Source organism: Hemiscyllium ocellatum, chromosome 9 (genome assembly GCF_020745735.1).
Source record: "Hemiscyllium ocellatum isolate sHemOce1 chromosome 9, sHemOce1.pat.X.cur, whole genome shotgun sequence".
Lineage (NCBI taxonomy): Eukaryota > Metazoa > Chordata > Chondrichthyes > Orectolobiformes > Hemiscylliidae > Hemiscyllium > Hemiscyllium ocellatum.
The window spans coordinates 95,926,558-95,951,609 of record NC_083409.1 but is presented as its reverse complement, the minus strand read 5'-3'; the positions used below and the strand labels follow the sequence as shown (position 1 = coordinate 95,951,609).

General features: G+C 41.2%; 1 protein-coding gene across 4 annotated transcripts in view; it reads right to left on the bottom strand.

The window, feature by feature from the left end:
* Positions 1 to 829: 829 nt before the first annotated feature.
* bcar3 (BCAR3 adaptor protein, NSP family member) overlaps positions 830 to 25,052 on the bottom strand; it is a 178,659-nt gene continuing 154,436 nt past the window's right edge. For 2 of the 4 annotated variants that reach the window (XM_060830583.1, XM_060830584.1), the window contains 7 exons: positions 23,214 to 23,314; positions 21,321 to 22,048; positions 14,269 to 14,384; positions 8,097 to 8,268; positions 6,812 to 6,923; positions 4,406 to 4,612; positions 830 to 1,774 (listed from right to left, as the gene is read on the bottom strand). In XM_060830583.1, coding sequence (XP_060686566.1) covers positions 1,593 to 1,774; positions 4,406 to 4,612; positions 6,812 to 6,923; positions 8,097 to 8,268; positions 14,269 to 14,384; positions 21,321 to 22,048; positions 23,214 to 23,314 — 1,618 coding nt within the window. In that variant the 3' untranslated portion in view covers positions 830 to 1,592. The remainder of the gene's footprint in view (positions 1,775 to 4,405; positions 4,613 to 6,811; positions 6,924 to 8,096; positions 8,269 to 14,268; positions 14,385 to 21,320; positions 22,049 to 23,213; positions 23,315 to 25,052) is intronic. The other 2 variants (XM_060830588.1, XM_060830585.1) reach the window with 1 other exon arrangement.

Below are 25,052 nucleotides of genomic sequence, written 5' to 3'. Positions count from 1 at the left end.
GACACAAAAGAAGTATCAAGATCCCTAAATGCCCAAGTAACAGTTTAAAATGAAAGTAATCCTAATTTTGCCATTTTATTCAACAATGTTAATGGATCTTCCCTGCATAAAGCTGATAATGCGCAGGATTTTCTGTGTGTATAGGCATCCTGTGGCTGCATTCAATGAACCAAACACAAATTTGGCACTGGTAACGATTTTCATGCTTTAAAACAAGTTGAGCTTGTGGACAATAAAATAACCAACTCCTTGTCTTCCAAAGCTACATACTAATATTCTTTAGTCTTCTAGTTTAGCTGAGTTGTTAACCTATTTATTTTAAAATGCATTAATGTCTGTCTTATTAGAGTGTCACAGCTGTATGTCATACAGAATTCAGATTTTATTAACATCCAACCTGAGCTCCTATTCACCCTGTGTGCAACAGATAGTTGTTGTTTTATCCTGACTTCCTACCTAAAATGTTACTGAAATGCTGGCATAGTAATATGTGTAATTTGTGCAGCATTTTAAATCTGACATTATGAACCCAATAGGACCTGAAATCACTGATTTTCTGCAGGTGGTAAGCACACTGTCTTCCTCTTCCTTTCCCCTTTGAAGTCATTGATTCTTGGTGAGATTTATTAGTGGAAGTATACTAGGATCTCACTGGATAGATGAATTAACATGAAGCAAAAGGTCTTTCTCCATAATTCTCTTGTGACATGCAACGGAGTGCTGTACAACTACATCATAAGTTTCTATAGGAACTGTATGTATAAAATGCAGAATTAGAACATTCAATGGAAAAGTTGAAAATGTTTATAAAAAAGCACAGTGTACAACTTTAAGATAAGGGCAGAATTACCAACACATTCTGGTTCAACTAACTCATCGTCTAACACTCCTTCACTTTGTTTCCACTGCCCATGTGAGAACCAGTAGTCACGAGAAAAAAACTTCAAGTCAGCCATTGTAAAGAAATGGTGCATTTTCTTTTACTAGATTACATTAATACACTTTCTGCACTGTAATTCTGTAGTACTGCATAAAATATCATTTGTAATTGTCTTTGTTTTTACATAAATCTATTTACACATTCTTGGTTGATATTACAGTAAGAAAATATATTAAATGACTGAAACCTTCTGGCAAAAGCAATTACCTTCTTATTTGATATTTACAACAACCAACATTTAAAGAAACATCATTTGACCATTTACCCATTGCATGCTTGCAACGTTCAGGCATGGGGCCTGAACTATCACTTGGGGATAGCTACAAAGTCTTTTCAAAGAATCTCCTCCAAGTATCCTTATTATTTTGGCTACACGACACCTTTTAATGAAAATTAAAACCCATCGCAACCATGTTTCAAAGGATTAATATGAGTCAACAGGAACATTCTGTGGAGTGCTTCCAAATTTTATCCTGCCATTAGTTACTTCTAAGAATTTATTTGGAATGTTAAACTTTTGCAAGCAGAAGCTACTGAAATCCAGTCCTAGGCAGTGAGTGGCTAAAACAGACTGTTTCTTGATTATGGTTGAATATATTACGAAGTGTGCTTCGACAACAGACAATCTTCTAGGTTGTTTTTCCAGGGATCTTTAGTGCTGTGCATGTCGAAGTGGTGATGGCGGTTCAAGTTTCCGTGACAAAGCTATCAAAATCATCATGAACTTTTCATAGCGTTCACTTTGGTTAACCTGTGCTCCTTTGCTTCCCCACAGCAGCCTCATTGCAAACTCTGTCTGAAATGTCTCAAGAAGTTCTTCATCTGACTCGAAACCTAAGAATAAAGAAGTAAGATCATTCAGAAATATAGGGTATGAATGAGTACCAGAGAAAGCAGTAGAAGTAACAACTCTGGCGCAATTCAACATACATTTAGGTGATGTAGAAGACGTCAATACCTATCTATGGACGGATAAATTTGATGGGGAGAGGAATGTCAAGCCCAATCTACTTAGCCTTTGTTGACCTTCATTGTTAATAAATAGTTTTATCTAGTGATAAGGTGCATCATTTTGTCTTATTTATGGACACAATCTTTTCTGTACACAGTTGTTGGAAGTGTGAACTAAGAATTGGCAGGCATCCAGGCATTTTGACCCCTAGTGAACAAAGTGATGGTAAATGGGTCTCAGGAACATATGAGATCAAAGGATTAAGTTAGAGATCATAAAACACAGTTCAAAGTGAAATTGACAAACAGTTTATTAGTGTAGCGATATAGAGGAAGAGAAACTGATTAAGCTGAAATAGTACAGACAGTCTGCTCAGGCAGTCAAGAATTTCTCTTCCCAGAGCTGAGGATAAGATCAGTTTTTATAATAATGCTGTACAATAAGGCTAATTAGGAATGGGGAAAATAGAATGTATCTGGAAATGGAGTAATCTAGTTACAAGGATACTATCGGAAAATAGTTATCGGATGAATGTCCTGTTCCTTCACACAATGCAACGTTCTGACAGTATCGATGATTCCATTCCTCTTCACAGGTAGGTGTTAATATCTCCTCTAAAGTGGTGAGATGCTTCCATTGTCTTGTCCTGGGAGCAGCATTCTTGCTGGTGCCTTTCTGTCTGACCTGCTCTTTGTGTGGCTTTGGTATTGCTGGGTTGTGAAACTAGCCTTGGGGCTTTGGGATAGCTATGTTGCTCTGACATTGTTAGTGGGAGCTTGAAGTGTATTCCCTTATCTGCGAGTGCTCTCTAGTTTGGCTTGTCAGCCTGCTTGGTCCCTGCTGAGGCATTCTGGGTGTTTTTTGGTACCATTGGCCAATTTTGCTTTTGTGGGCCTATCGTGGGCTAGCAGGGTGGCAGATCTTTTCCCACAAAGAAGTAAACAAATGAAGGGCGGATGAGAAATTTAAATTAGAGTCAAATCAGGTATAAAGAGAGAGGGTAAGAAGACTGGATTGAGAGAAGTGAGGGATGGAAAAGAAAAAAAATGAATAAAATTACAAAACATTGTTATTGTCTAAAGGAATGAGGTTCCAAACTTTTTACTTTCTGAACCAGGGAATATAATTGAAAGTCATTATCAGTTATTGTTATTCTGCTCTTATTAGCTTAACTTTCTGTAGACATACTAATGTGAAAGTATAGCAACATCATGGAACTCCCTGGGTAGATTCAGTTTGATAATGTTTTTGTGTGGCTGATAACGGAACAGCATGAATAGACAAAACTTGTAGTGATACATAATCCAAAGGGTAGTTCTTCCCCACCACAAGTTGTTGTATTAATAGCATCGGGTATTAACTCTGTGACATTTTAGCAAATATAGTCCCTTGTTCCTTTTTCATTCTTATATGGAATGGGAGGAATGGCCAGCGTTTATTGCCCATCTCCAATTGCTGTTGTGAAGTTCGTAGTGAGCCACTTTCTTGAATTGCTGCAGTCAATCTGATGTCGTTACTCCCACAATGATTTACTTTTGGCTTTTCTGTAATGATTTGATACAGCTCTGGGCTTGCTCAGCATTTCTGAAGGCATTGTGTGCAACGAAGACCAAATCAAGTTGGGATAGCAGATTTCCTTTCTTCAAGGAAATGACCCTTCAAGGAAATGTCATGGTCATGATTACTGGGGCTAGTTTCTTAATGGTAGATTTATTCCATCATTGATTTAATCCAATAACATTACCATTATGTCACCATCCTGCACTGGAAAGGATAAATTGTTCTCAAAGTAGTAGATTACCTCAGTCTGAGGAAACTACATGACTGGCAAAAGAATCTCAGTTCACAAAGAAACTGTGGGCGGCACGGTGGCACAGTGGTTAGCACTGCTGCCTCACAGCACCAGAGAACCAGGTTCAATTCCCGACTCAGGCGACTGACTGTGTGGAGTTTGCACGTTCTCCCCGTGTCTGCGTGGGTTTCCTCCGGGTGCTCCGGTTTCCTCCCACAGTCCAAAGATGTGCGGGCCAGGTGAATTGGCCATGCTAAATTGCCCGTAGTGTTAGGTAAGGGGTAAATGTAGGGGTATGGGTGGGTTGCGCTTCGGTGGGTCGGTGTGGACTTGTTGGGCCGAAGGGCCTGTTTCCACACTGTAAGTAATCTAATCTAATCTAAAATTTACAACCCAGGATCTGGCCCTCTAAGCCTGAGCCCATAAGACAATGTCTTATATCAAAAACAATTCAGGAATTGCTTGGTAAAGTTATTTAAAAACACGCAGCTGAACAAATTGAGAATGTGGAACTGGTTATTTAAGAAAACATCATACAGCAGTTGTTCATGACATAGGAATTCCAGAACCTAATTTTTTTTTTGTGCATTTAATTAAACTAATATTGTTACATGTGCGGGGTGTGGACATTCAGTTTCATCAATACTTATCAAAATTCTCTCATTTTGATCTCAAATCAACTGACTGCAATGTTTCTCCATTCAATAGTCGAGACCCTCACCTGCAAGAATCCGTTTTGCATTAGCTTCATATACTGCAGCATTGTATGTGAAGATGCGTGCCATTTCCAGGTGTTTGAGCATTATTTCACAGCCCTCATCAATGCTTTCCCATAACTCAGTGGCCTCAAAGGTGACAAACTCCCGTTCCATCAGAGTAATGAGAGGCATAATGTATGGAACTGTTGTCTTACTGAGTGGGATCTCCTCTGAAGGGGGTAAAACAAACAAAACAATCTAGCAGATCACAACAAGACGTTAAATAAGAAATTGTTGTAAAAAAGCAGCAGGTTGCCCAGCATCTGTGGCGAGAGGGCAGAGTAAACATTTTGGGTTCATACACTCTTCTTCAGACTGTTAACTCTATTTTCCCTCCACAGATGCTGCCAGACCTACTGAGTTTTATACAGCAATTTCATAGTTGTTTGTTTTGTGTGTGTAATGTGGTAGATAACATGCTTTAAGCTGCTTTCAAAGTGATACAATTTCATACTTCTTACAATTTTGCATAAGATCTCACCACAGCAATTTTTAAACTAATTTTAATCATAAATACTACAAGTGCTTTTATTTCCAGCAATCTTCGCCAGAGAAACTGATTACCAATGGTTGCATGCTGGGTAACTGATATCTCACTGAAGTGCTTATTCTTCACTTTAGAACCCTAGGAAGCAAAGGGTCAGACAGCTATTCAATCAGCAGGGCCTGATCTGACATCCAGCCAACATCAAAGCACTGCTTTCAAACAAGTTAGCAACACAAATTACACCTTGCGTTTCTCCACTCACTCCTTAACTAAGAAAAGATCTTGGGATTTTCCTAATTTCTGTGTGCCCTCTTCAGAAGTGTCTTTATTTGTTAATTGACAACTAACATTTTCATTTTACTAACTCTATTTTGGCTTGCACTGCTCTGAGATTTTGTGAAGCAGATTTTTGCAGGTGGAAAACTGCAATTAAAGACTGATTTGTATTTTTGACCTTTTATTGATTCACAGGTTTTGATTAATATTGCCCAACTCCTTGAGAAGGTGATGAGCAGCTTTATGTGGTGTAGCAGTATGAACAGTGCTGTTAGGGAGGGAATGCCAGGATGTTGCAACAGTAACAGTGATATATTTCTCGTCAAGATGGTGTGTAGATTGGAGATGAACCTGCAGATGGTTTTCCCATCTGCTTGCTGTCTTTGACTTTTTAGGTGATAAAAGTTACGGGCTTGGAAGATGCTGTTGAAAAAGCCTTGCTGAACGTTGGCAGTGCATCGTGGTGGTCTTAATGAATATTTAACATGTTGGACGGGGTGCCTTGTCTTGGATGGTGTTCAGCTTCTTGTTGGTACTGCATCCATCCAGGCAAGTGGAGAATATTCTATCCCACTTCCATCTCATGCCTTAGATGATGTTAAAGCTTTAGGATTGATTTTTTTCATCAAGTGCCATTCATGATCACTGCACATTCCATCACAATGTACAGTGAGGGCCTTTTGAAGTGATATCAACATTGTAGGAGTGTTGTAACTAATTGGTACAAGCTAGTTTCCCTAAATAGCAATGGGATACTGACCATATAATTTGTTATTTCATGATTTCAATTGAAGGATAATATTGGCCAAGATACAAGGGAAAACTCCCAAGTTAGAAATAGTGCTTTGGAATCTTTACTTGGACCTGAAGGGTAGACAAGGCATCAATTTAACTTTTTGTCTGAAAGGTGACATTTGACAGTACAGCACTCATTCACTATTGCATCGGAGAGTCAACCTAGATTGCTCTACTCCAATTGAATCTGAACCAGAGACAAGCATACTAACAACTGTGCTGCAGCTGATGAGAATGAAGTCAAAACTTGTATGTTTGTTTGGAAGCACTAGCTTTTGAAGTGCTGCTTCTTCGGGTGTTTGTGGAACATAGACACAGACTTTATAGCAACAGGATTGCAGTGCTATGGAATATAGTATTAAACAAATTTAGCTTACATCTTCCATCTTTTAGAATGACCATGTTAGTTCCAGTTCCTTCATATGCAAATCCCAGAACTTTTTGGGATTTGCATATGAAGGAACTGGAACTAACATGGTCATTCTAAAAGATGGAAGACGTAAACAAATTTAGCTTAAGATTATATTCCATGACACTGCAATCTTGTTGCTATAAAGTCTGTGTCTTATGATTCTATTCCACAACCACCTGATGAAGAAGCGCTTCGAAAGCTAGTGCTTCCAAGTAAACCTGTTGGACTATAACCTAGTGTTGTGTGATTTTTAGCGTTGTCCACCCCAGTCCAATATAGTGAATATTATTCCACATCAGATCTATGACAGTGTTAGGAACGAAAGTCTCCCACATTGTTTTAAATTGTATCAGATTAAATGGTCTGCTGCTTCCTGGGTGAATCATCCTAAACTCTTACCTCTTCCCTCATTTAAAGCTTTGATGCATGGTTTAAGTGTCTTCTCATAAACAATGGCACTTCTCGTGTGTGTACGTCGCAGTGCAGTCCAAGTTTCCTCCAACCTTGTAATCTATGCAGGTATAAAAAATAACATTAGAACAATACATGTATTGAATGAATAGATGTCTCCCATGATAATTACAGCAAATCATCAACACTAGCATAAATCCAAATTTCTTGTCTCAGTTCAAAGCCACAGCCTACCTCCAGTACTTTGTTCCTAGTGTGTGGCAAACATTAGAGGAGGGCAGGCAGAATTAGACACTGTCCATACTGCACACTTGCACACTGACAGAGTTTCTGGTGGCACAGATTAGCAATTTGGAATGGGAGCTATTCTCAGCTGTCACCTCTACTCAGATGAGGTTGACATTGTAGAATTATAAAATACAAAACAGGCCCTTTGGCCCATCAAGTCTTTACTCCCAAAAACAAACTAAATCTATACTAATCCCATTTGATTCTTTCTTCGGCAAGAGTATGAAAGCCATTTTAGAAATTTCTACAAACTTAGTCTGATCAGCTAAAAATCATCAAACTTGGGCACTTCCTTCATGGTATGGTTCCGGTACTGATCAGCAAATCTTGCTAAGGTAGGATTCCAATAATATTCACTATGTCTACGTTAGCTCAGTTGGCTAGCTTTCTGGTTTACAATACAGAGTGACACTAAAAGCATGGGTTCAATTCCTGCATTGGCTGAGGGTACCACGAAGGTCTCTTCTTCTCAACCTCTCCTCTTCCCTGAGGTGGTTAAACTGCCACCAATCATCTCTCTCTCTCTCTGTTTAATCAGAGCATTTGGGAAGGCAATAGCCTTGGGTTATTATTGCTATACTATTAAGCTAGAGACCTAGAATATGTGCTAGGGATCCAGGTTCGAAAGCAACAATGGCAGATGGCAGAATCTAATATCAATAAAAATCTGGAATTAAGAGTCTAATGATGAACATGAAACTGCTGGCAATTGTCAGAGAAAACATCGGGTTCATTAGTGCCCTTTAGGGAAGGCATTAGCTGTCCTTACCTGGTCTAGCTTAATTGACTTTTAAACTGCCATTTGGGCAATAAATGCTGACTTAATCAGTAACACTCAATTCTGTGACTGAAAATTCTTTTTAAAAAAGGCTCTATGGTTCAGTAGGACAATGGTGACTTTGCCTTTACCTAAGCTATTCAGTAATAATCCGATTAACTTAAACTGGGCACGTTTGTGCTCAAAATACAACAAGAAAGGAGATACCTGAGGCATGTCCAGTGCTTTCATAACAGCAGAGAAGCCGTACAGATCTCCCATGGAATATTTCAGCTCCAGGGCCACTTCGATGATCTTACTTAATACAGCAGCTCTCTCTTGAACACTCCCTGTACAACCCAAGACATCCACAGCTATCCCAATAGCTAGAGTATTATACCTGGGAAAATTAAAGCAGTTTTATTTACTGATCTGATCCCAGGATGGTAAGCCAATTCTAAATCATGAGGTAGTCAAATATTTTAACTTCAAGATAACATAAAACAAATTAATGTTCTTTTAAAAAGTTATCATAACAGCCCTTTAAATACTATCCTGCTGTTGGTAAAGGAAGTATTTGAAGGATGTGCACACAAATAATGCTTTTCATGATTTCAGGACATCCCAAATATTTATAGCCAACTAAATATCCTTTTGATTTGTCAGAATGTAGCAATCAAAAGCACATAGCAAGGTCCTGCTAAAAGCAACATGGAAAGACCATAAGATATAGAAGCAGGGTAAGGCCATTCTGCTCCACCATTCGATCATGGCTGATGTGTTTCTCAAACCCATTCCCCTGCCTTCTCCCTGTAACCTTTGGTCCTCTTACCAATGTATCCCTGTTTTAAATATGCTAATGACTTGGCCTCCCCAGCCTCCTATGGCAAAGAATTCCACAGATTCATCACCATCCGGCTTTAAGGGGCCTCAGGTCCTACTGGTGAAAATATCTTCTCCACGTCCACTCTACCTAGGTCTGTCAGTATTCCATTGATTTTAATCAGATTCCCCCCTCATCCTGCTGAACTCTGTCAAGTACAGACCCAAAGGCCTCAATCACTCCTCATAAGAAAAACCCTTCATCTCCAGAATCATTCTTGTGAACCACCTCCAGAACCCCTCCAATGCCAATACATCCTTCCTTAGATTCGAGGACCAAAACTGCTCACAAAATTCAAATATGGTCTGACAAGACCCTTAGCTTCATAGGTACATTCTGTTTTTGTATAGTAGCCCTTTTGCAAATGAATACTAACTTTGCATTTGCTTTCCTAACTGCCAAGTGGACCTGCATGTTAACCTTAACAGAATCCTGAACTAGGATTCCCAGGTACCCTTGTGCTTCAGATTTCTGAAACTTTTCCCCTTTTAGAAAATAGTCAATGGGTCTATTCTTCCTACCAAAGTACATAAGCTCATAATGACCAGAACCTCTGATTTTAGTGGTGTTGGCTGTTTGAACTGGTACCACACTGTCTTAAATCCACCTGTGAGGTATAATGCTTCTTCCAAGCATTTCCTACAGTAGAAAGACTCACCTCAGTGCTATACTGGTGTGTCACTCCACCAAATGCTCAAATGTTGCAAGTGAAACTTGTAACACGCAATCTACTGAATAGATGAAAGTGACAATGAGGCAGCCCATCAGATCCTCAAATACTGCCTCACTCACACCCTCAACCACTCACCTTTGGACAGATACAGGCAGTGTATCTTAAAGCAGTAGTCTGAGACTAACAACTTTAATGTTGTGCATTCAAACTTTAATCAAGCAATGTTATGAAATTAAATGCAATAATTCTGAGAATTAGTGAGCTTACATCAGGAATAATTATTAAACCTGCCAGCTTGCTGTCATAATCCAACAAGAACCAGGACTATCACTGCAGCTCCACAGTGTCAGAGGTGTCATCTTTTGGATAAGGCATTTAATTAAGGGCTGTCCACTCTCATATTAAGGGTGCAAAAGATTGCATGACATGGATCTGTTCTGGTTAGCATCTATCCTAGCCCGCATAACAAAATATCTATGTAGTCACAACATTGCCATAATGCTTTTTAGAACATAGAACAATACAGCACAGAACAGGCCCTTCGGCCCACGATGTTGTGCCGAACATTTGTCCTAGCTTAAGCACCTATCCATGTACCTATCCAATTGCCGCTTAAAGATCACCAATGATTCTGACTCTGCCACTCCCACAGGCAGTGCATTCCATGCCCCCACCACTCTCTGGGTAAAGAACCTACCCCTGACATCCCCCTAATACCTTCCACCCTTCACCTTAAATTTATGTCCCCTTGTAACACTCTGTATCTGGGGAAAAAGTCTCTGACTGTTTACTCTATCTATTCCCCTGATCATCTTATAAACCTCTATCAAGTCACCCCTCATCGTTCGCCTTTTCAATGAGGCCTCGCACTCTCAACCTATCCTCGTACGACCTATTCTCCATTCTAGGCAACATCCTGGTAAATCTCCTCTGCACCCTCTCCAAAGCTTCCACATCTTTCCTAAAATGAGGCGACCAGAACTGCACACAATGCTCCAAATGTTGTCTTACCAAGGTGGAGCTGCAACATCACCTCACGACTCTTGAATTCAATCCCTCTGCTAATGAACGCTAATACACCATAGGCCTTCTTACAAGCTCTCTCCACCTGAGTGGCAACTTTCAAAAATCTATGAACATAGACCCCAAGATCCCTCTGCTCCTCCACCTTACTAAGAACCCTACCGTTAACCCTGTATTCCACATTCTTATTTGTCCTTCCAAAATGGACAACCTCCCACTTGACCGGGTTGAACTCCATCTGCCACTCCTCAGCCCAGCTCTGCATCATATCTAAGTCCCTTTGCAGTCGACAACAGCCCTCCTCACTATCCACAACTCCACCAATCTTCGTATCGTCTGCAAATTTACTGATCCACCCTTCGACTCCCTCTTCCAAGTCATTAATAAAAATTACAAACAGCAGAGGACCCAGAACTGATCCCTACGGAACTCCACTTGTAACTGGGCTCCAGGCTGAATATTTACCATCTACCACCACTCTCTGACTTTGACCGGTTAGCCAGTTTTCTATCCAACTGGTCAAACTTCCTACTATCCCATGCCTCCTGACTTTCCGTGTAAGCCTACCATGGGGAACCTTATCAAATGTCTTACTAAAGTCCATGTACACAACATCCACTGCTCTACCCTCATCCACATGCTTGGTCACCTCCTCAAAGAATTCAATAAGACTTGTAAGGCAAGACCTACTCCTCACAAATCCGTGCTGGCTGTCCCTAATCAAGCAATGTCTTTCCAGATACTCATAAATCCTATCCCTCAGTACCCTTTCCATTACTTTGCCTACCACTGAAGTAAGACTAACTGGCCTGTAATTCCTGGGGTTATCCCTATTCCCTTTTTTGAATAGGGGCACAACATTCACCACTCTCCAGTCCCCTGGCACCACCCCATTGACAGTGAAGACGAAAAGATCATTGCCAACGGTTCTGCAATTACCTCTCTTGCTTCCCACATAATCCTAGGATATATCCCGTCAGGTCTGGGGGACTTGTCTATCCTCAAGTTTTTCAAAACGCCCAACACATCTTCCTTCGTAACAAGTATCTCCTCTAGCTTACCAGTCTGTTTCATGCTTTCCTCTTCAACAATACGGTCCCTCTCATTTGTAAATACTGAAGAAAAGTACTCATTCAAGACCTCTCCTATCTCTTCCGACTCAATACACAGTCTCCCACTACTGTCCTTGATCGGACCTACCCTCATTATCGTCATTCTCATGTTTCTCACATACGCATAAAAAGGCCTTGGGGTTATCCTTGATCCTACCCACCAAAGATTTTTCATGCCCTCTCTTAGCTCTCCTAATCCCTTTCTTCAGCTCCCTCTTGGCTATCCTGTATCCCTCCAACACTGTCTGAATCTTGTTTCCTCACCTTATGAAAGCCTCCTTCTTCCTCCTTACAAGACATTCAACCTCCCTCGTCAACCAAGGTTCCCTCACACGACCATCTCTTTCCTGCCTGACAGGTACATACATATCAAGGACACGTCGTATCTGTTCCTTGAAAAAGTTCCACATTTCAACGACATCCTTCCCTGACAGCCTGTGCTCCCAATTTATGCTCCTTAGATCCCGTCTTGTAGCATCGTATTTACCCTTCCCCCAATTGTAAAACCTGCCCTGTTGCACGCACCTATCTCTCTCCATAACCAAGGTGAAAATCACAGAATTGTGGTCACCATCACCAAAATGCTCACCCACTAACAAGCCCATCACTTGTCCCGGTTCGTTACCAAGTACCAAATCCAATATGGCCTCCCCTCTGGTCAGACAATCTACATACTGAGTTAGAAAAGCTTCCTGGACACACTGCACAAACACCGCCCCGTCCAATCTACTTGATCTAAAGAGCTTCCAATCAATATTTGGGAAGTTGAAATCGCCCATGACTACTACCCTGTGGCTTCTGCACCTTTCCAAAATCTGTTTCCAAATCTGTTTCTCCACATCTCTGCTGCTATTGGGGGGCTTACAGTAATAGTGACAGGTTGTGTGTGCAAATTGGCTGCTGCATTTCCTATATTAAAACAGTGAAGCACTTCAAAACCATTTAATTGGCAGTAGAGCATTTTTAGCAGTTCGATGGTAGTAAACACAAGTTTCTGTCTAATTGGCTTACCTACAGCCTTCAGCAAAGCAAATGTACTATTTTTACCAAGTAAACCTGACTCTGAACTTCACTCTGTGATTGGCCCCGAGTGTGCCTGGGAACACTGGGCAGTGTGACTTTGTCAAACTGTCCAGATCCTGAGAACAAATAAATCTCAGTAACCTCTCATCTGGTACTGTCCCCTGGAGATCACATGGATGCTGAATTCAATCACTCTCCCCACTTTGTACTTTGAAGATTAAGAAACTGTCATGTATAACAATACCATGAGAGGAATTATAATTTTTGTGGGATTGGAGTGGTAGAGAATAGACAGTCTGTCTGTCACATTCTCCACCTGATCTTCCTTCCATTGATACACTACCGACAGTAGCTATTTGACCTCAAGAAGCATCACAACCACAGCTATTTCTGACCTCATGTGCATCAAGAGCAGGTTGCTGAATGATGATCACATTCTCTAAAATTCTCCTGCCTGACCAAAAGCTAAATGCAGCACTCTAACCCATCAATGATTTAATCCCATCACTGAGACCAGAGTAATTTGATTGTCAAATAATTATATAGAAACAGAAACAGCAGGAACTGTGCAGCAGATGAGAATGTAACTTGAAATAACAATTATGTTACTCTGTGCGCACAGCTGTATTGTTGACTGGTAAAGCCACAGGATTAAATCCCCCACGGGAGTCTTATTTATATCCTTCAAATCCCACCATTATTTTGAAGGCCTTTTTTAAATCACCTCTAAATATAACAATATTTATGCAACTTGCTCTGGAGTTATTCTGGTATTTAACTTATTATTTTGTGAATGTAAATCCCAAAAGCCAAATAACAGGCTCCACATTTGCTTAGGCAAAAGTGAGGACTGCAGATGCTGGAAGCCAGAGTTTAGATCAGAGTGGTGCTGGAAAAGCATAGCAGGTCAGGCAGCATCTGTCGATTTTCCTGCTCCTCGGATGCTGCCTGACCTGCTGTGCTTTTCCAGCACCACTCTGATCTAAACTCCAAATTTGCTGAGTTGAAGGTGATTAGTTTGCCATAGAGTCTGTAAAGGGAACACACCTCAATAGTATGGCTTTACTGTTCTGCTGAATTAGCGATACATCATCGCAAACTTTCAGCACCATATCTTCCTTTCCAAAGATTATTGCTCAGAAGTGAACACATAATTCCAGGTGGGGCTCTAACCAAGTCTCTTTGAAACTGAAACATCACTTCTTCCCAATCTCCTCTAATACAGCAGTTATGATTCCAGTAATAAGATCACTGTATGATCATGCCCCAATGTTCGCTTTATCCATGCTCTCTGCCTCCTAACTCCCATTCTGTGATTCCCACAAATTGAATTTCCCCTTCAATGTTGTATTCAAACATTCCAGCAGGTGGTGCTGAGAAGCAGAAACGCAGCCTGATTTCCCCCCTTCCCAATCACTGGCACTGACATCAGACAAATCGCATAGACATTCCCTGCTGCCACTATATTTAAGTTCAGCTAACCCTGCACAGAACAAAGATGGAGGCTTGACCCTTGTACTGGTCAGTACCTTCAGCAACTGAACCGAGGTGAAGAAAGGGAGGCATTTTAATTAGCTTTTACTGCACTGATCCTCCCTTTTCCTTCACTCTGCATCATGATGTAGCTTTTCATTATATTCTTGCTTATACTATGCACAGTATAAATAGTGCACTGGTACTGTTTACCTTTCTGTTAAATCTAGACGCAGTTGGTGCCCATGAGGCAATGTAATAAGCTCCAGACCTGAGCTCACTCCCATCTGCTGCTTTACTTCTTCAGAAACGTCAAATATCCTAGCAACCTGGAAAGTTCAAAGTTCAAATTTATTAGTTGTAGACAGGAAATTGCCATTTTATTAAAAGATTTATTTTTCAATGACTAATTATATTACCACTGAAATAAAGCCAAGTGTGACCATTCCCTAAATCAATACCCTTGTTTCAAAATTCACTGGCCTGGCAGAGTTTGAGAGCAATGAGGGGATTTAAAAAACAATGTAATCCAGGCACTCTATTCTTGAAGTATTAGGAGGGGGGAAAAAAGAACAAGGAGATCAAAATGAAAAACACACAGGAACATAGAAAGCTGACTAGGTAAAGTTATCCCTCAACAATGGAAATGCAGTTTCTCCTTGCAACTTCTTGGTGTAAAGGGACAAAAGGTTCAAACTCACGCCTGAATAATTTACGCAAACTCACCATCACTTATTCATTAAAAAAAACAAAACATGTGAATCAGAATAACATGTCAAAGATAAAAGATTAGCAGCACTAGAATCACAATGTGGTGACAAGTCCCTTTGGACCATCAAGTCTACGCTGACAAAACAAAAACTACTCAATCTACATTAATCCCAAATTCCAGCACTTGGCTTCCTAGCCTTGAATATAATGATATGTTAATTGCTCATCCAAGTGCTTGTTAGAAATTGTGAAGTTTTCCACCTCGACCTTCCTCCCAGGCAATGCATTCCCACCTTAAAATTATGGCCTTTTGTTATTGACCCTTCAAGATTAGATTAGATTACTTACAGTGTGGAAACAGGCCCTTCGGCCCAACAAGTCCACACCGACCCGTCGAAGCGCAACCCACCCATACCCCTACATTTACCCCTTACCTAACACTACGGGCAATTTAGCATGGCCAATTCACCTGACCCGCACATCTTTGGACTGTGGGAGGAAACCGGAGCACCCAGAGGAAACCCACGCAGACACGGGGAGAACGTGCAAACTCCACACAGTCGCCTGAGTCGGGAATTGAACCCGGGTCTCAGGCGCTGTGAGGCAGCAGTGCTAACCACTGTGCCACCGTGCCGCCCACAAAGGCGCCACTCGGGAAAATCTGCTTCCTATCCACCCTATCCATATCCCCATAATCTCATACACCTCAATCAGGTGCTCTTCCAGTTTTCTCTACTCTAAAGTAAACAACCCACGCTTATCCAGCCTCTCTTCAGAACAAAACTGCTCCATCCCAGGGCAACATCCCGGTGAATCTCCTCCACACTCCCTTTAATGCAAACATATCCTTCCTAGAGTACAGTGGCCCAGTACTCCAGCTAACCAAAATCCTTTACAGCTTCAACACGCCACAACTGACAAAAGCGAGAACCCATATGCCTTCTTTACCAGCTATTAACCTGTCCTACAGTCTTCAGGGATCTGTGGACAGGCACACCAACATCTCTCTGCCCTCTGAGCTTTCTAGTGCCCTGCCATTCATTAATCACTGCCTTGTCTTGTTACTTCTTCCAAAGTGCCTTACATTTTCCAGATTTAATGCCATCTGTCACATATCCTCCTGTAACCTAAGACTTGCTTCCTCATTGTCAACAACCTAACCAATTTTTGTGTGCACAAACTTACTTCTCATCACGCTCACATTTTCTTCTATATCATTTATATGTATCACAAACCATAAGGGGTCAAGCACTCATACTACCAAGGCTGCTGTACATTGGCCTCTAGTCACTCAAACAGCCTTCGCCCATCATCCTGTCTCCTGTCACGGAGCCAATTTTAGATCCAAGTTGCCAAGATCCCCTGAATTTCCTGTGCTTTAACTCTCAGTAGCAGCTCCCAAGCACTGATGCCTGTTGTTATAAACCAGGCTTCCACATTCTGCTCAGTGACCTTTCTGCTATAGTAGCTGCACACACCTATATTTCAGACCACACATTAGCATGCCCTGCTCGGAGAGTTGGTGAAACCCCATCAGTTCACTGTCAGCATGGACTTCACAACTGATAGGTTGCTTTTGAAATGCACTCGTTGTCCCTTATTGACAAACATAGCATCCATTTCACACACAACAAACTCCCCCGAACCAATGAGATCACTGAAGCTGCCGTGAATTGTGACTGAAAATGAATATTCATTCAAATTCAGGAGCACCTCCTCCATTCATCAAAACAGAATCCTTGCAACTTTTAACATCCACTTAAACAGCAAGGTGGGACGTTAAGATCCCTCTGTTAACATAACATTCTCCCAATGCTACAGTGAGATGTTAGTGTACATTACACATTCTGTGATTGTGAATCTTGAGCCTTCTGACTTAAAAACACAAATTCTACCACCAAACCAAACTGACACTTGTAGCATACAGGTAAAAAATGTAGATAGCCCTTTACTTTGTAACTCAGCTCTAAGTTTGTGTTCTTGATTGATAAGCCCATATAAATTATTGTTGGAAGCTCCAAGTTAATAAATATTAAATTTCAACACATACTGAAAAGAACTGTGTGTCTGCAGATTATCTGGTTCTTATCCTATTGCTGATTGTGGGATCATTCTGTGCATGGTTTAGCTAATGCTGTTCCTAAATGTTGCAATATGGTTGGGTCGATTATTAGCTATGAAGTCCTTTGGGATGTCCTTGGGTTCTGAAAGATGCTTTACATAATTTCAGTCTGTGTCGGTTATAATTTATAAGAGGTGATGTCCTTGCAGTATAACCTGGCATTATAACAGTGGAAAGACTGGTCAGCCATAAATTGAATCAACTCTTTGAAATAGTCTACTTTTATAAAATAACATTATACTAAAGTCCAGGCTCTGACAAGCGATAGTGCTGCATCAGGTCCCCATTTTGTGCTTCCATTCACTGCTGTTAAATTTCCGCAATCCAGACCTCAAATAAGGTCTGGATTTCAAAAGCTGCAATCATTTCCGTTCAAATTTGTCATAATCCAATGCAATGCCAGAACAAATTCTGAGGGCTGAATGGCCTACTTTTTTTAAAATTCCCAGTTACATTACAGTTTGCTGACAATAGCAAGCAGTTAGAAACAAACAGTTTAGAATGTTTCCTATAATTTGAGGTTGGAATTTGAAACAAGGCCCATGTACAACAACTGAGTGCATTGAATACTGATTTCATTTTAGTGGAAGCATTTGTGCAATTATTACCACCAACAGTTGCCAAGATTTAACTCCAAAGATGTATTTCAAAGCATGTGGTATTAATAAGCACTAATCACCCAGAGAGAATGGGGAACATTCGGACTTTGTGCATTAGCCTAAGATGAATAACAGTGACTTGACATCACTCTATCTTCAATGGTAACAAAAACTGGGAGAGATGAAAATTACAGACTTGCAATCCTTCTATTGTATGCATGTCAAAATTACCTCCATTGAATCCAAATGCTAAAATGCCACAGGATATTCAACTTTGCTGTGGGTGTAACAGAGAGTTAGATACTGCTAAAGAACAGGAGATGAAAGTTGTAGATCAGCACTTATGCCAGAAAAATTTGCACTCAGATTTGTGTCTAAAATGGAAGTTGTATCAAAATGCATAAAATTTGATCCATTTGGTAAAATATACTTATTACATACAGAAGTCAGGAATTTCCAAATTTACCTTCAGGATAAACAAAGGTAGAGAATTTTCTGGGATTTGCTGTGTTTGGTCCTCACTGGGTTTTTCCAGCCAATGGGTATCTGTTTGGCAACTATGTTTGGGCTAAAAAGTGAGGTCTGCAGATGCTGGAGATCAGAGCTGAAAATGTGTTGCTGGTTAAAGCACAGCAGGTTAGGCAGCATCCAAGGAACAGGAAATTCGACGTTTCGGGCCAGAGCCCTGATGAAGGGCTCTGGCCCGAAACGTCGAATTTCCTGTTCCTTGGATGCTGCCTAACCTGCTGTGCTTTAACCAGCAACACATTTTCATCTATGTTTGGGCTGCCATATTTTCATACATATATAAACAAGGCAAATATATTGCCCTGTATTTCCTAGCAACCCTTTAGTAAGGGGTGCTTGGTTACCCCTAGTGGGCACAGAAAACACTTTTTAAAGATGAAATAGCCTTGAGGCCTGTGTCAGTTACTGACTAGCTCCGCTACAGGCGGACAACTTTGCAAGACAAGGCATGTAATCCGTATGAGTGAAATATTAACTGATCAGTCACTGTAAGCCAGTAGACCAGTGGCTTCAGTTTGGGGTTGCCCTTACACCACACAGAAATTAAAGCCAAGGATTTTCTACGTTGAGCCTTTCACGATGTAGTTCATCATGACCCTGGAGTGTGGCATTGTGAACACACCAGAGGGCTCCTTTCTGTTACTGGTCTGTGCCAATCATCTCTCCACCTCTGGGGGTTGTCAACACTGTGTGGCCACTCTTCCAAGTCAGCAGATAGTAGCCTTGACTGCAGCTCTCTCAGCAGTGGACTCCCAGTTGGAAATGCTGGAAGGTCCCAGCTATGTCCATTCTACTGAATTTTCTTCTCCAAGTATCCCACCATCATCCTGCAGATAATGGAGTGGCGCTTCTTGAATGGTTAAGGACAACAGTGAATCCTGCATTGTTAGACATCTGAACGGCCACATTCTTTCGATCTGTCTATTCTTCGTTCTAAGTGACACTAAGCAGCCTTTACACCAATGCTTGAATAAACCTTCAGTTTTGTGAAGTTTGAAAAATAGATCATTACGAAAAGGCAAACGGCTGAAAGTATTTAACCAAACTGATTCTACCTTGAGGACATTTTGCCATTGTTCCGGTGTTACAGTTATGTTTGAGAGTCAGATCATTTACTGGAGAAACAGCCGCCATTGAACACTTGAATTTCAGCTAATTGGCAATAAAGGAAAGGCGTCACCTTTTCTCAGAACAGGGCTGAAGTGGGATCCTTGATCAGACGACTATTAGTGTCCTGAGTTTACCTCCCCCACCATTACGAGTTTCTGTTCTGAAAACGTTATTAATTACAAACATAGTGTTTTAATTATCTGTTTCTCCAAACTCAGCATTTCAGTGGGAGGATCCACTCGGAGCTGGATACTATTAGGCTCACAGCATGTCGAAAATGCCAATGTCTGCATGGACTGATTCTCTTTATCACTGCAAACTTCCTGGGAAGCTTTGTGCCTGAAAACTAATCAGGGAGCTATTTGTGACACAAAAATTACTATAAATATCACTGTTTCAAAGATAAACCTATATCTACTCCCTTCTATGGAGAAGTGGCAAGTGTTCTGCCTGCGCAGCACACTGCTCTTACATTTCGTTACCTACATTAGCAGGGGCCATGTGAGATTGAACTCTTCCCTACTCAGGAAACCCTGCTAGGGTGGCACGGTGGTTCAGTGGTTAGCACTGCTGCCTCACAGCGCCAGGGACCCGAGTTCTATTCCAGCTTCAGACGACCGTCTTTGCGGAGTTTGCGTATTCTCCCCATGTCTGTGCGGATTTCCTCCGTTTTCCTCCCACAGTCCAAAGATGTGCAGGTTAGGTGAATTGGCCATGCTAAATTGCCCATAGTGTTTAGAGAGGTAGGTTAGGGGTAAAAGTAAAGTTATGGGGAAAGGGTTTGGGTGGGATACTCTTGGGAGGGTTGGTGTGGACTTGTAGGGCCGAAGGTCCTGTTTCCACACTGTAGGGAATCTAAAAGAAAAGAAACAGCAAACCATATGTACAGGATATTTGGAGGAGAAGTTTCCTATATGCTATTGTTTCATCATGTCTAAACGATCTGCACTGGTTGTTAGGGAGGGGAATGATTTATACAAGAGTTTTTGATTTACCCACTGGAATATGGATTAGTGAAAATCACAGGTAAAGTGGACATATTATGCTGGAGTATATGGACACTGGGCACTGGCCTTTAAAAGTGGGGTCACAGCCTACACATCTCAGAGATGGGAACAAGCAGGTCAGAAAAAAGATGCATTTGGCCCGCTCACTTAACTCTCCGGTAGCTTCACTCCATGTGTTATCAATCCGTTTAATGAACCTTGCAGGATCCTCTGGGGCAAACAGCAAAAACAAGGCAGCAGCGCATGGCGAGATACAAAGGAAACAGAATGTTCCCATTTCTGAATCTCTAAGTGAATGAATAACTCCAGAGTGTCTGCGCCAGGCATCAGTTGTGTCAACCGGAGGGAGCTAGCAGTGGGACTGAATAGCAAATCTTTCCCACCACCCCATTCCAGGATTGATGGACAACACTGTGGACGACCATTTTTCCAGTCTTAGAAAACATCCTGTGCTGATTGTACACTGCAAAACAGCAAGGAAATCATGCCACGAGTAAGTTAAAGTGTTTTCTAAAGCATGCCACCAATAAATACTATTGGTTTTCCAAATGTCATGCCTTACAGTCAGTTAGATATCAGGGAGCAATGCACTGACCTATCAGTTTATTTATTAACACTTTCCACCAGCTACTTCACACTCTGAGGGATCCACACAGCAGTTGCCTGTACTGTTTGATATGCGTCCAACATCCTGCTTATCCGACTCATGTGATGTGGTTACCCCTCCCAGGAAACATTTTCTCATTTAGTTCTAAGAATACAAAGGGGGTTTATACACTTTAATGTTCTTAGGTCTTGCAAAAGGATCTAACAAAAGATGCCACATTTGGGCTTTGTAGTGATTCCAACTGTTGTAAAAAATAATAGAAGCATCAGATAGAAAATGTCAGATACATTCCACAATGAGGATTACACTGATTGACCTCAAAATGATCAGCACACTCGTCATTCCTTCATCTGCCATCACTGTGTCCCTAACTCCTGTATTCATACAACCCACAAGGGGGGCAAATTATTTTAAAATTATCATACAAATGACATCTTCTTGAAAACATCCAGCTGACACTTTACGTAGCCTTCCTGACTCACAGAATGTTGCATTTAATACTTGAACATGTAACTGGTAAAGTTAGATACAATTATGCAACTTTACAAATCTGTGATGTGAACTATAACACAAATTCTTACCTGGCAGTCCACTTTAAGGATGTGCTTGGCAATAGTTGAAGGGTCATTATTGGCAAACAGTTCTTTAACACGTCTGATCACCCACGTTTCTAAGGGCTTGTTGTCAGGGTGAAGCAGTTTGGATTTGAAGTCATTGGGTTTAAAGCAAGAGATGTTCTCAAGGGAGGGTGCAATGAAGACTGGATCACTGGCCTTTTCCTCATCTTCAACAGAAGAGACTGTGAACTGGAACGGGCTCTCGTCTGAAATGCTGAGGACAGAGTTGGCTCTTTGGAAGGAGATCTTTGCTGCTTCCTCAGTGTTTAGTCTTTCTACAAAGCTGTCAGGCTGGAATAAGTATGGGTCTGTCCCTGTTTGCTCCACTGAGGCAGCATCTTTTAGTTCAGTATAATGATTGCCCCTTTCTGGGCTACCAGCACTCATCTTACCATACTTGCCTCTGTCACTGTTGTTCATTAATGAAGGGACATGCGGCATTCTCAGTGAGGGTACCTTGCTGGGCTTTGGAGGTGGTTTGGGGTAGAGTTGACTATCAGACCCTCTCAGTGCCTCCCCCGCTTGAAATTCCAAAGTGGGGCTTCGAGCGAATGTTGGGCTGAGAGCAGGCTCACTGCCTGTTCGAAACACTTGGGGCTTGATACATGCAGTTTCTTCCATTCCTTTATGCTGCTGTTGCTGAGGTTGGTGTGGTAGCTGTTGTTGCTGTTGTTGGAGCGGAGCTTTCATTCCTGTGAGTAAATAAGAAGTGGTGCAGTAGATTAGGATCCAATAGCAGTCAGTGTTAGCTCCAGCTCAGAGGATGCCAGTGTGACATCCTCTCACACATTGTGAGTCAGACATTGCAGGGGGTACAAAGAGAGTGTGCTACAGTGTCACATCTGCTGGGTTTGCGCTGAAATTTTCTACCTATCGGCTCTCAAAGGTGGGCATTAAAAAAATCCAAAGCACTATTTCAAAGAAGAGAGAGGGGAACTATTGTACAAATTCAGATTCTTCCTTCTGTGAGATTTACAGAAATTTTCCATTTTAGGTAAGAGATAGATTGCTGAAACCCACTACTTAAAACAAAGCAGGTTTTCCCGTTATGATTGCATGTAATATCAGGCAATGCATTCCCAATTCAAGATTTTTTTTTTGAGCCCAATACATCAGCTCGAAGTAAACAAAATACCATGTAAATAGATCTTTTACTATTCCAATAATGCAGCAAAGAGCCAAAGTGAAAGTGCTTCTTTCCCCAGATTAAAATGAAATCACAAAATACATCCTCACAATGTAGTCGGTATATATTTGCAAGATTGATTTCTCCATTGCAGTTACTTTGTTTCATGCCTAAAAGTAACCTGTCAGTGCTGGGAAAACCAAAACCCATACTGAAAGTTTGAGAGAACGGGGAAGCAACCTGTTTGGAGATTCAGCCAGCTGGTAAGTATGCAGACTATTACCAGAAGACTTTTGCACTCTGTTCCCAAAATATTTTACAATGCGATAAGACGATTTTAGTGAATAAACGAGTAGTATTTTTTTAAACTACTTCACAACTTTAAAAGGGAGCATTGCTGCATTTTAAAATTACAGGCAAATATCTAGCTGACCTGCATTAAACATTTCAGTTCTGTTACTGGTGTACAAGACAACAACTATAATATGAATGTCTATTAGTGTTAATTATGGAAGGACAGAAGACACAGGTTAATTCACCAAGAAATGGCTCAAATGATAAAACACCAAAACTTTGGCTCGCTACTTTTGGCACAATATTGAAGCAACAGTGACCACTGAATAAGGTAAGAAACTTAGTAAACACGGCACAGGCATTTTAAAATGAGGAATAAAAAGCTTCAATGTCTTTCTATTGTAAAGTCTTTGAAGATGGGACTGATTCAAACTCACCCAAAGGAAGGTAACTTTCCGATTGATGAGATTTCAAGGGTAGGCGTCTATCCTGGACATAGTCAAGACTTGCAGGCTGGCTCCCACTCTTGTCTTTATTCCTATTGTGACAGAGAAAAGAAAAGCTTTTAAAAACCTGTACATCTATCACCAGATGGTGCTTTAAACATTTGCCGATCTAATGCATAGAGATACAAGTACTTTTCGGCAGAATCCTTCCTTTGCTGACACCTTATGCACTTGGACAGTGCCAAGTACAGGCACCTGAAGACAAAAGGGACTGCTAAACTACCTAGAAGAACATAAATATACTGAACCGCCATGTTATAACTGAAGGAATTCCACATAAGATGTAAAGCAAACATCAGTATGGGAAGAAGAAACCATCAACTTAACCTGGTGTACATACTCACTTAAAACAGCTCCAGGGACATTTAATCCCCAAGGTCAAAAATGGGAAAGTGACGTCATTTAAAATGCTACAGCGATACAATTTTTTTCAAGGACAAAGGTCGTACACATAATGTTGGAAACGACTGGAAAAGCAGAGAATCAATAATTAACACGCAGCAGTCTGGTTTTAATTGGACTATACAGGGGTTTATATGAATGAGGGACGTATAAGCTTCCTTGTACAAAAGTGAATTGAGAAGCTGGTGGTAAAGAACTGGACAGGAAGAGCCCTGGCAATAAATAGTTTCGCTTGTTCACTTAGCTTGAGGTAATAAACTCGAATTCATCAAGACCATGAAGAGCACAAGCTGTCCTGTTTCATTTCAATTCTATCAGCTTTATTTGTTACATTTCTTAAATGGTCTTATATACAAAGGTGCTAAACAGAGCTTGATCTTAAAAACCATTCACACTTTCCCAAAGCAAAGAAAACAGTATAATTAATAAAATTGCTGGAAAAGAGAGACATGCCATCTGGCACTCCCCAGGACTATTGGAAGAGGTGAAGGGGTGCTGAATCTCATGCTATAAAATTCCTTTTCCCATGAAGTATAAATTATTGTTCCTTTTGGAATTTGGTACTCTTGCGTCTGTCCTGAGGAGTGCAAAATGAAAAGCTTCAATAGAGTGTCTCGTTTCTCAGCAAATATTCCAGTGGCTGTTAATAAATATTTTTTCACTTGAAGGTTTGAGACACCATCAAATAAAAGAGGAAGAAAAATGTTCAAGGACACAGGGGAAGAGAAGGCAAATGGGACGAGAGGAGATAGCCTAATTTTACTAATTTTGTCCTATTGTGTGGGGAGCTCAACTTCTACTCGTACGAATATGGGACCTTCATAGGGGTAGTTTGGTAGCAGTTCCCCAACCCCTGATCGCTTTAAGTCCCGATGAAGGGTTCTGTCCAAAATGTTGACTCTCCTGCTCCTCAGATGCTGCCTGGCCTGCTGTGCTATTTCCAGCGCCACACTCTATCTATACTGACTGTTCAGCATCTGCAGTCCCCACTATCTCCCACTTGTCATTCTCAGCAAGCCGTCTGCTGATTGTGCATCTCACTTCCCCACTACTTCCTCCACCACCCCTCACTGCCTGCTGCTAAAACTGGGACTGCAGAGGAGGGACAGATGGTGGAGGTTGTGCTGCGGAGGGGGGGGGTGGGGGAGGTGGAGCGTGACCAGTGCGAACACTGTCTGCACGGTGCATCCACTTAACATCGATCTCATGAAGCCAAACACAACAAATCCCAAACATGAAAGCATTCAAACGTCCAACCAGCAAGACAGTCTCTTTAAGTGGAAAGCTCATTTGGTGGCTATGTTTAAAATACACGGGGTTATTTTTATACTGGATTTTTAAAAGCTACCTCTGTGCCAGTTGCTGTTG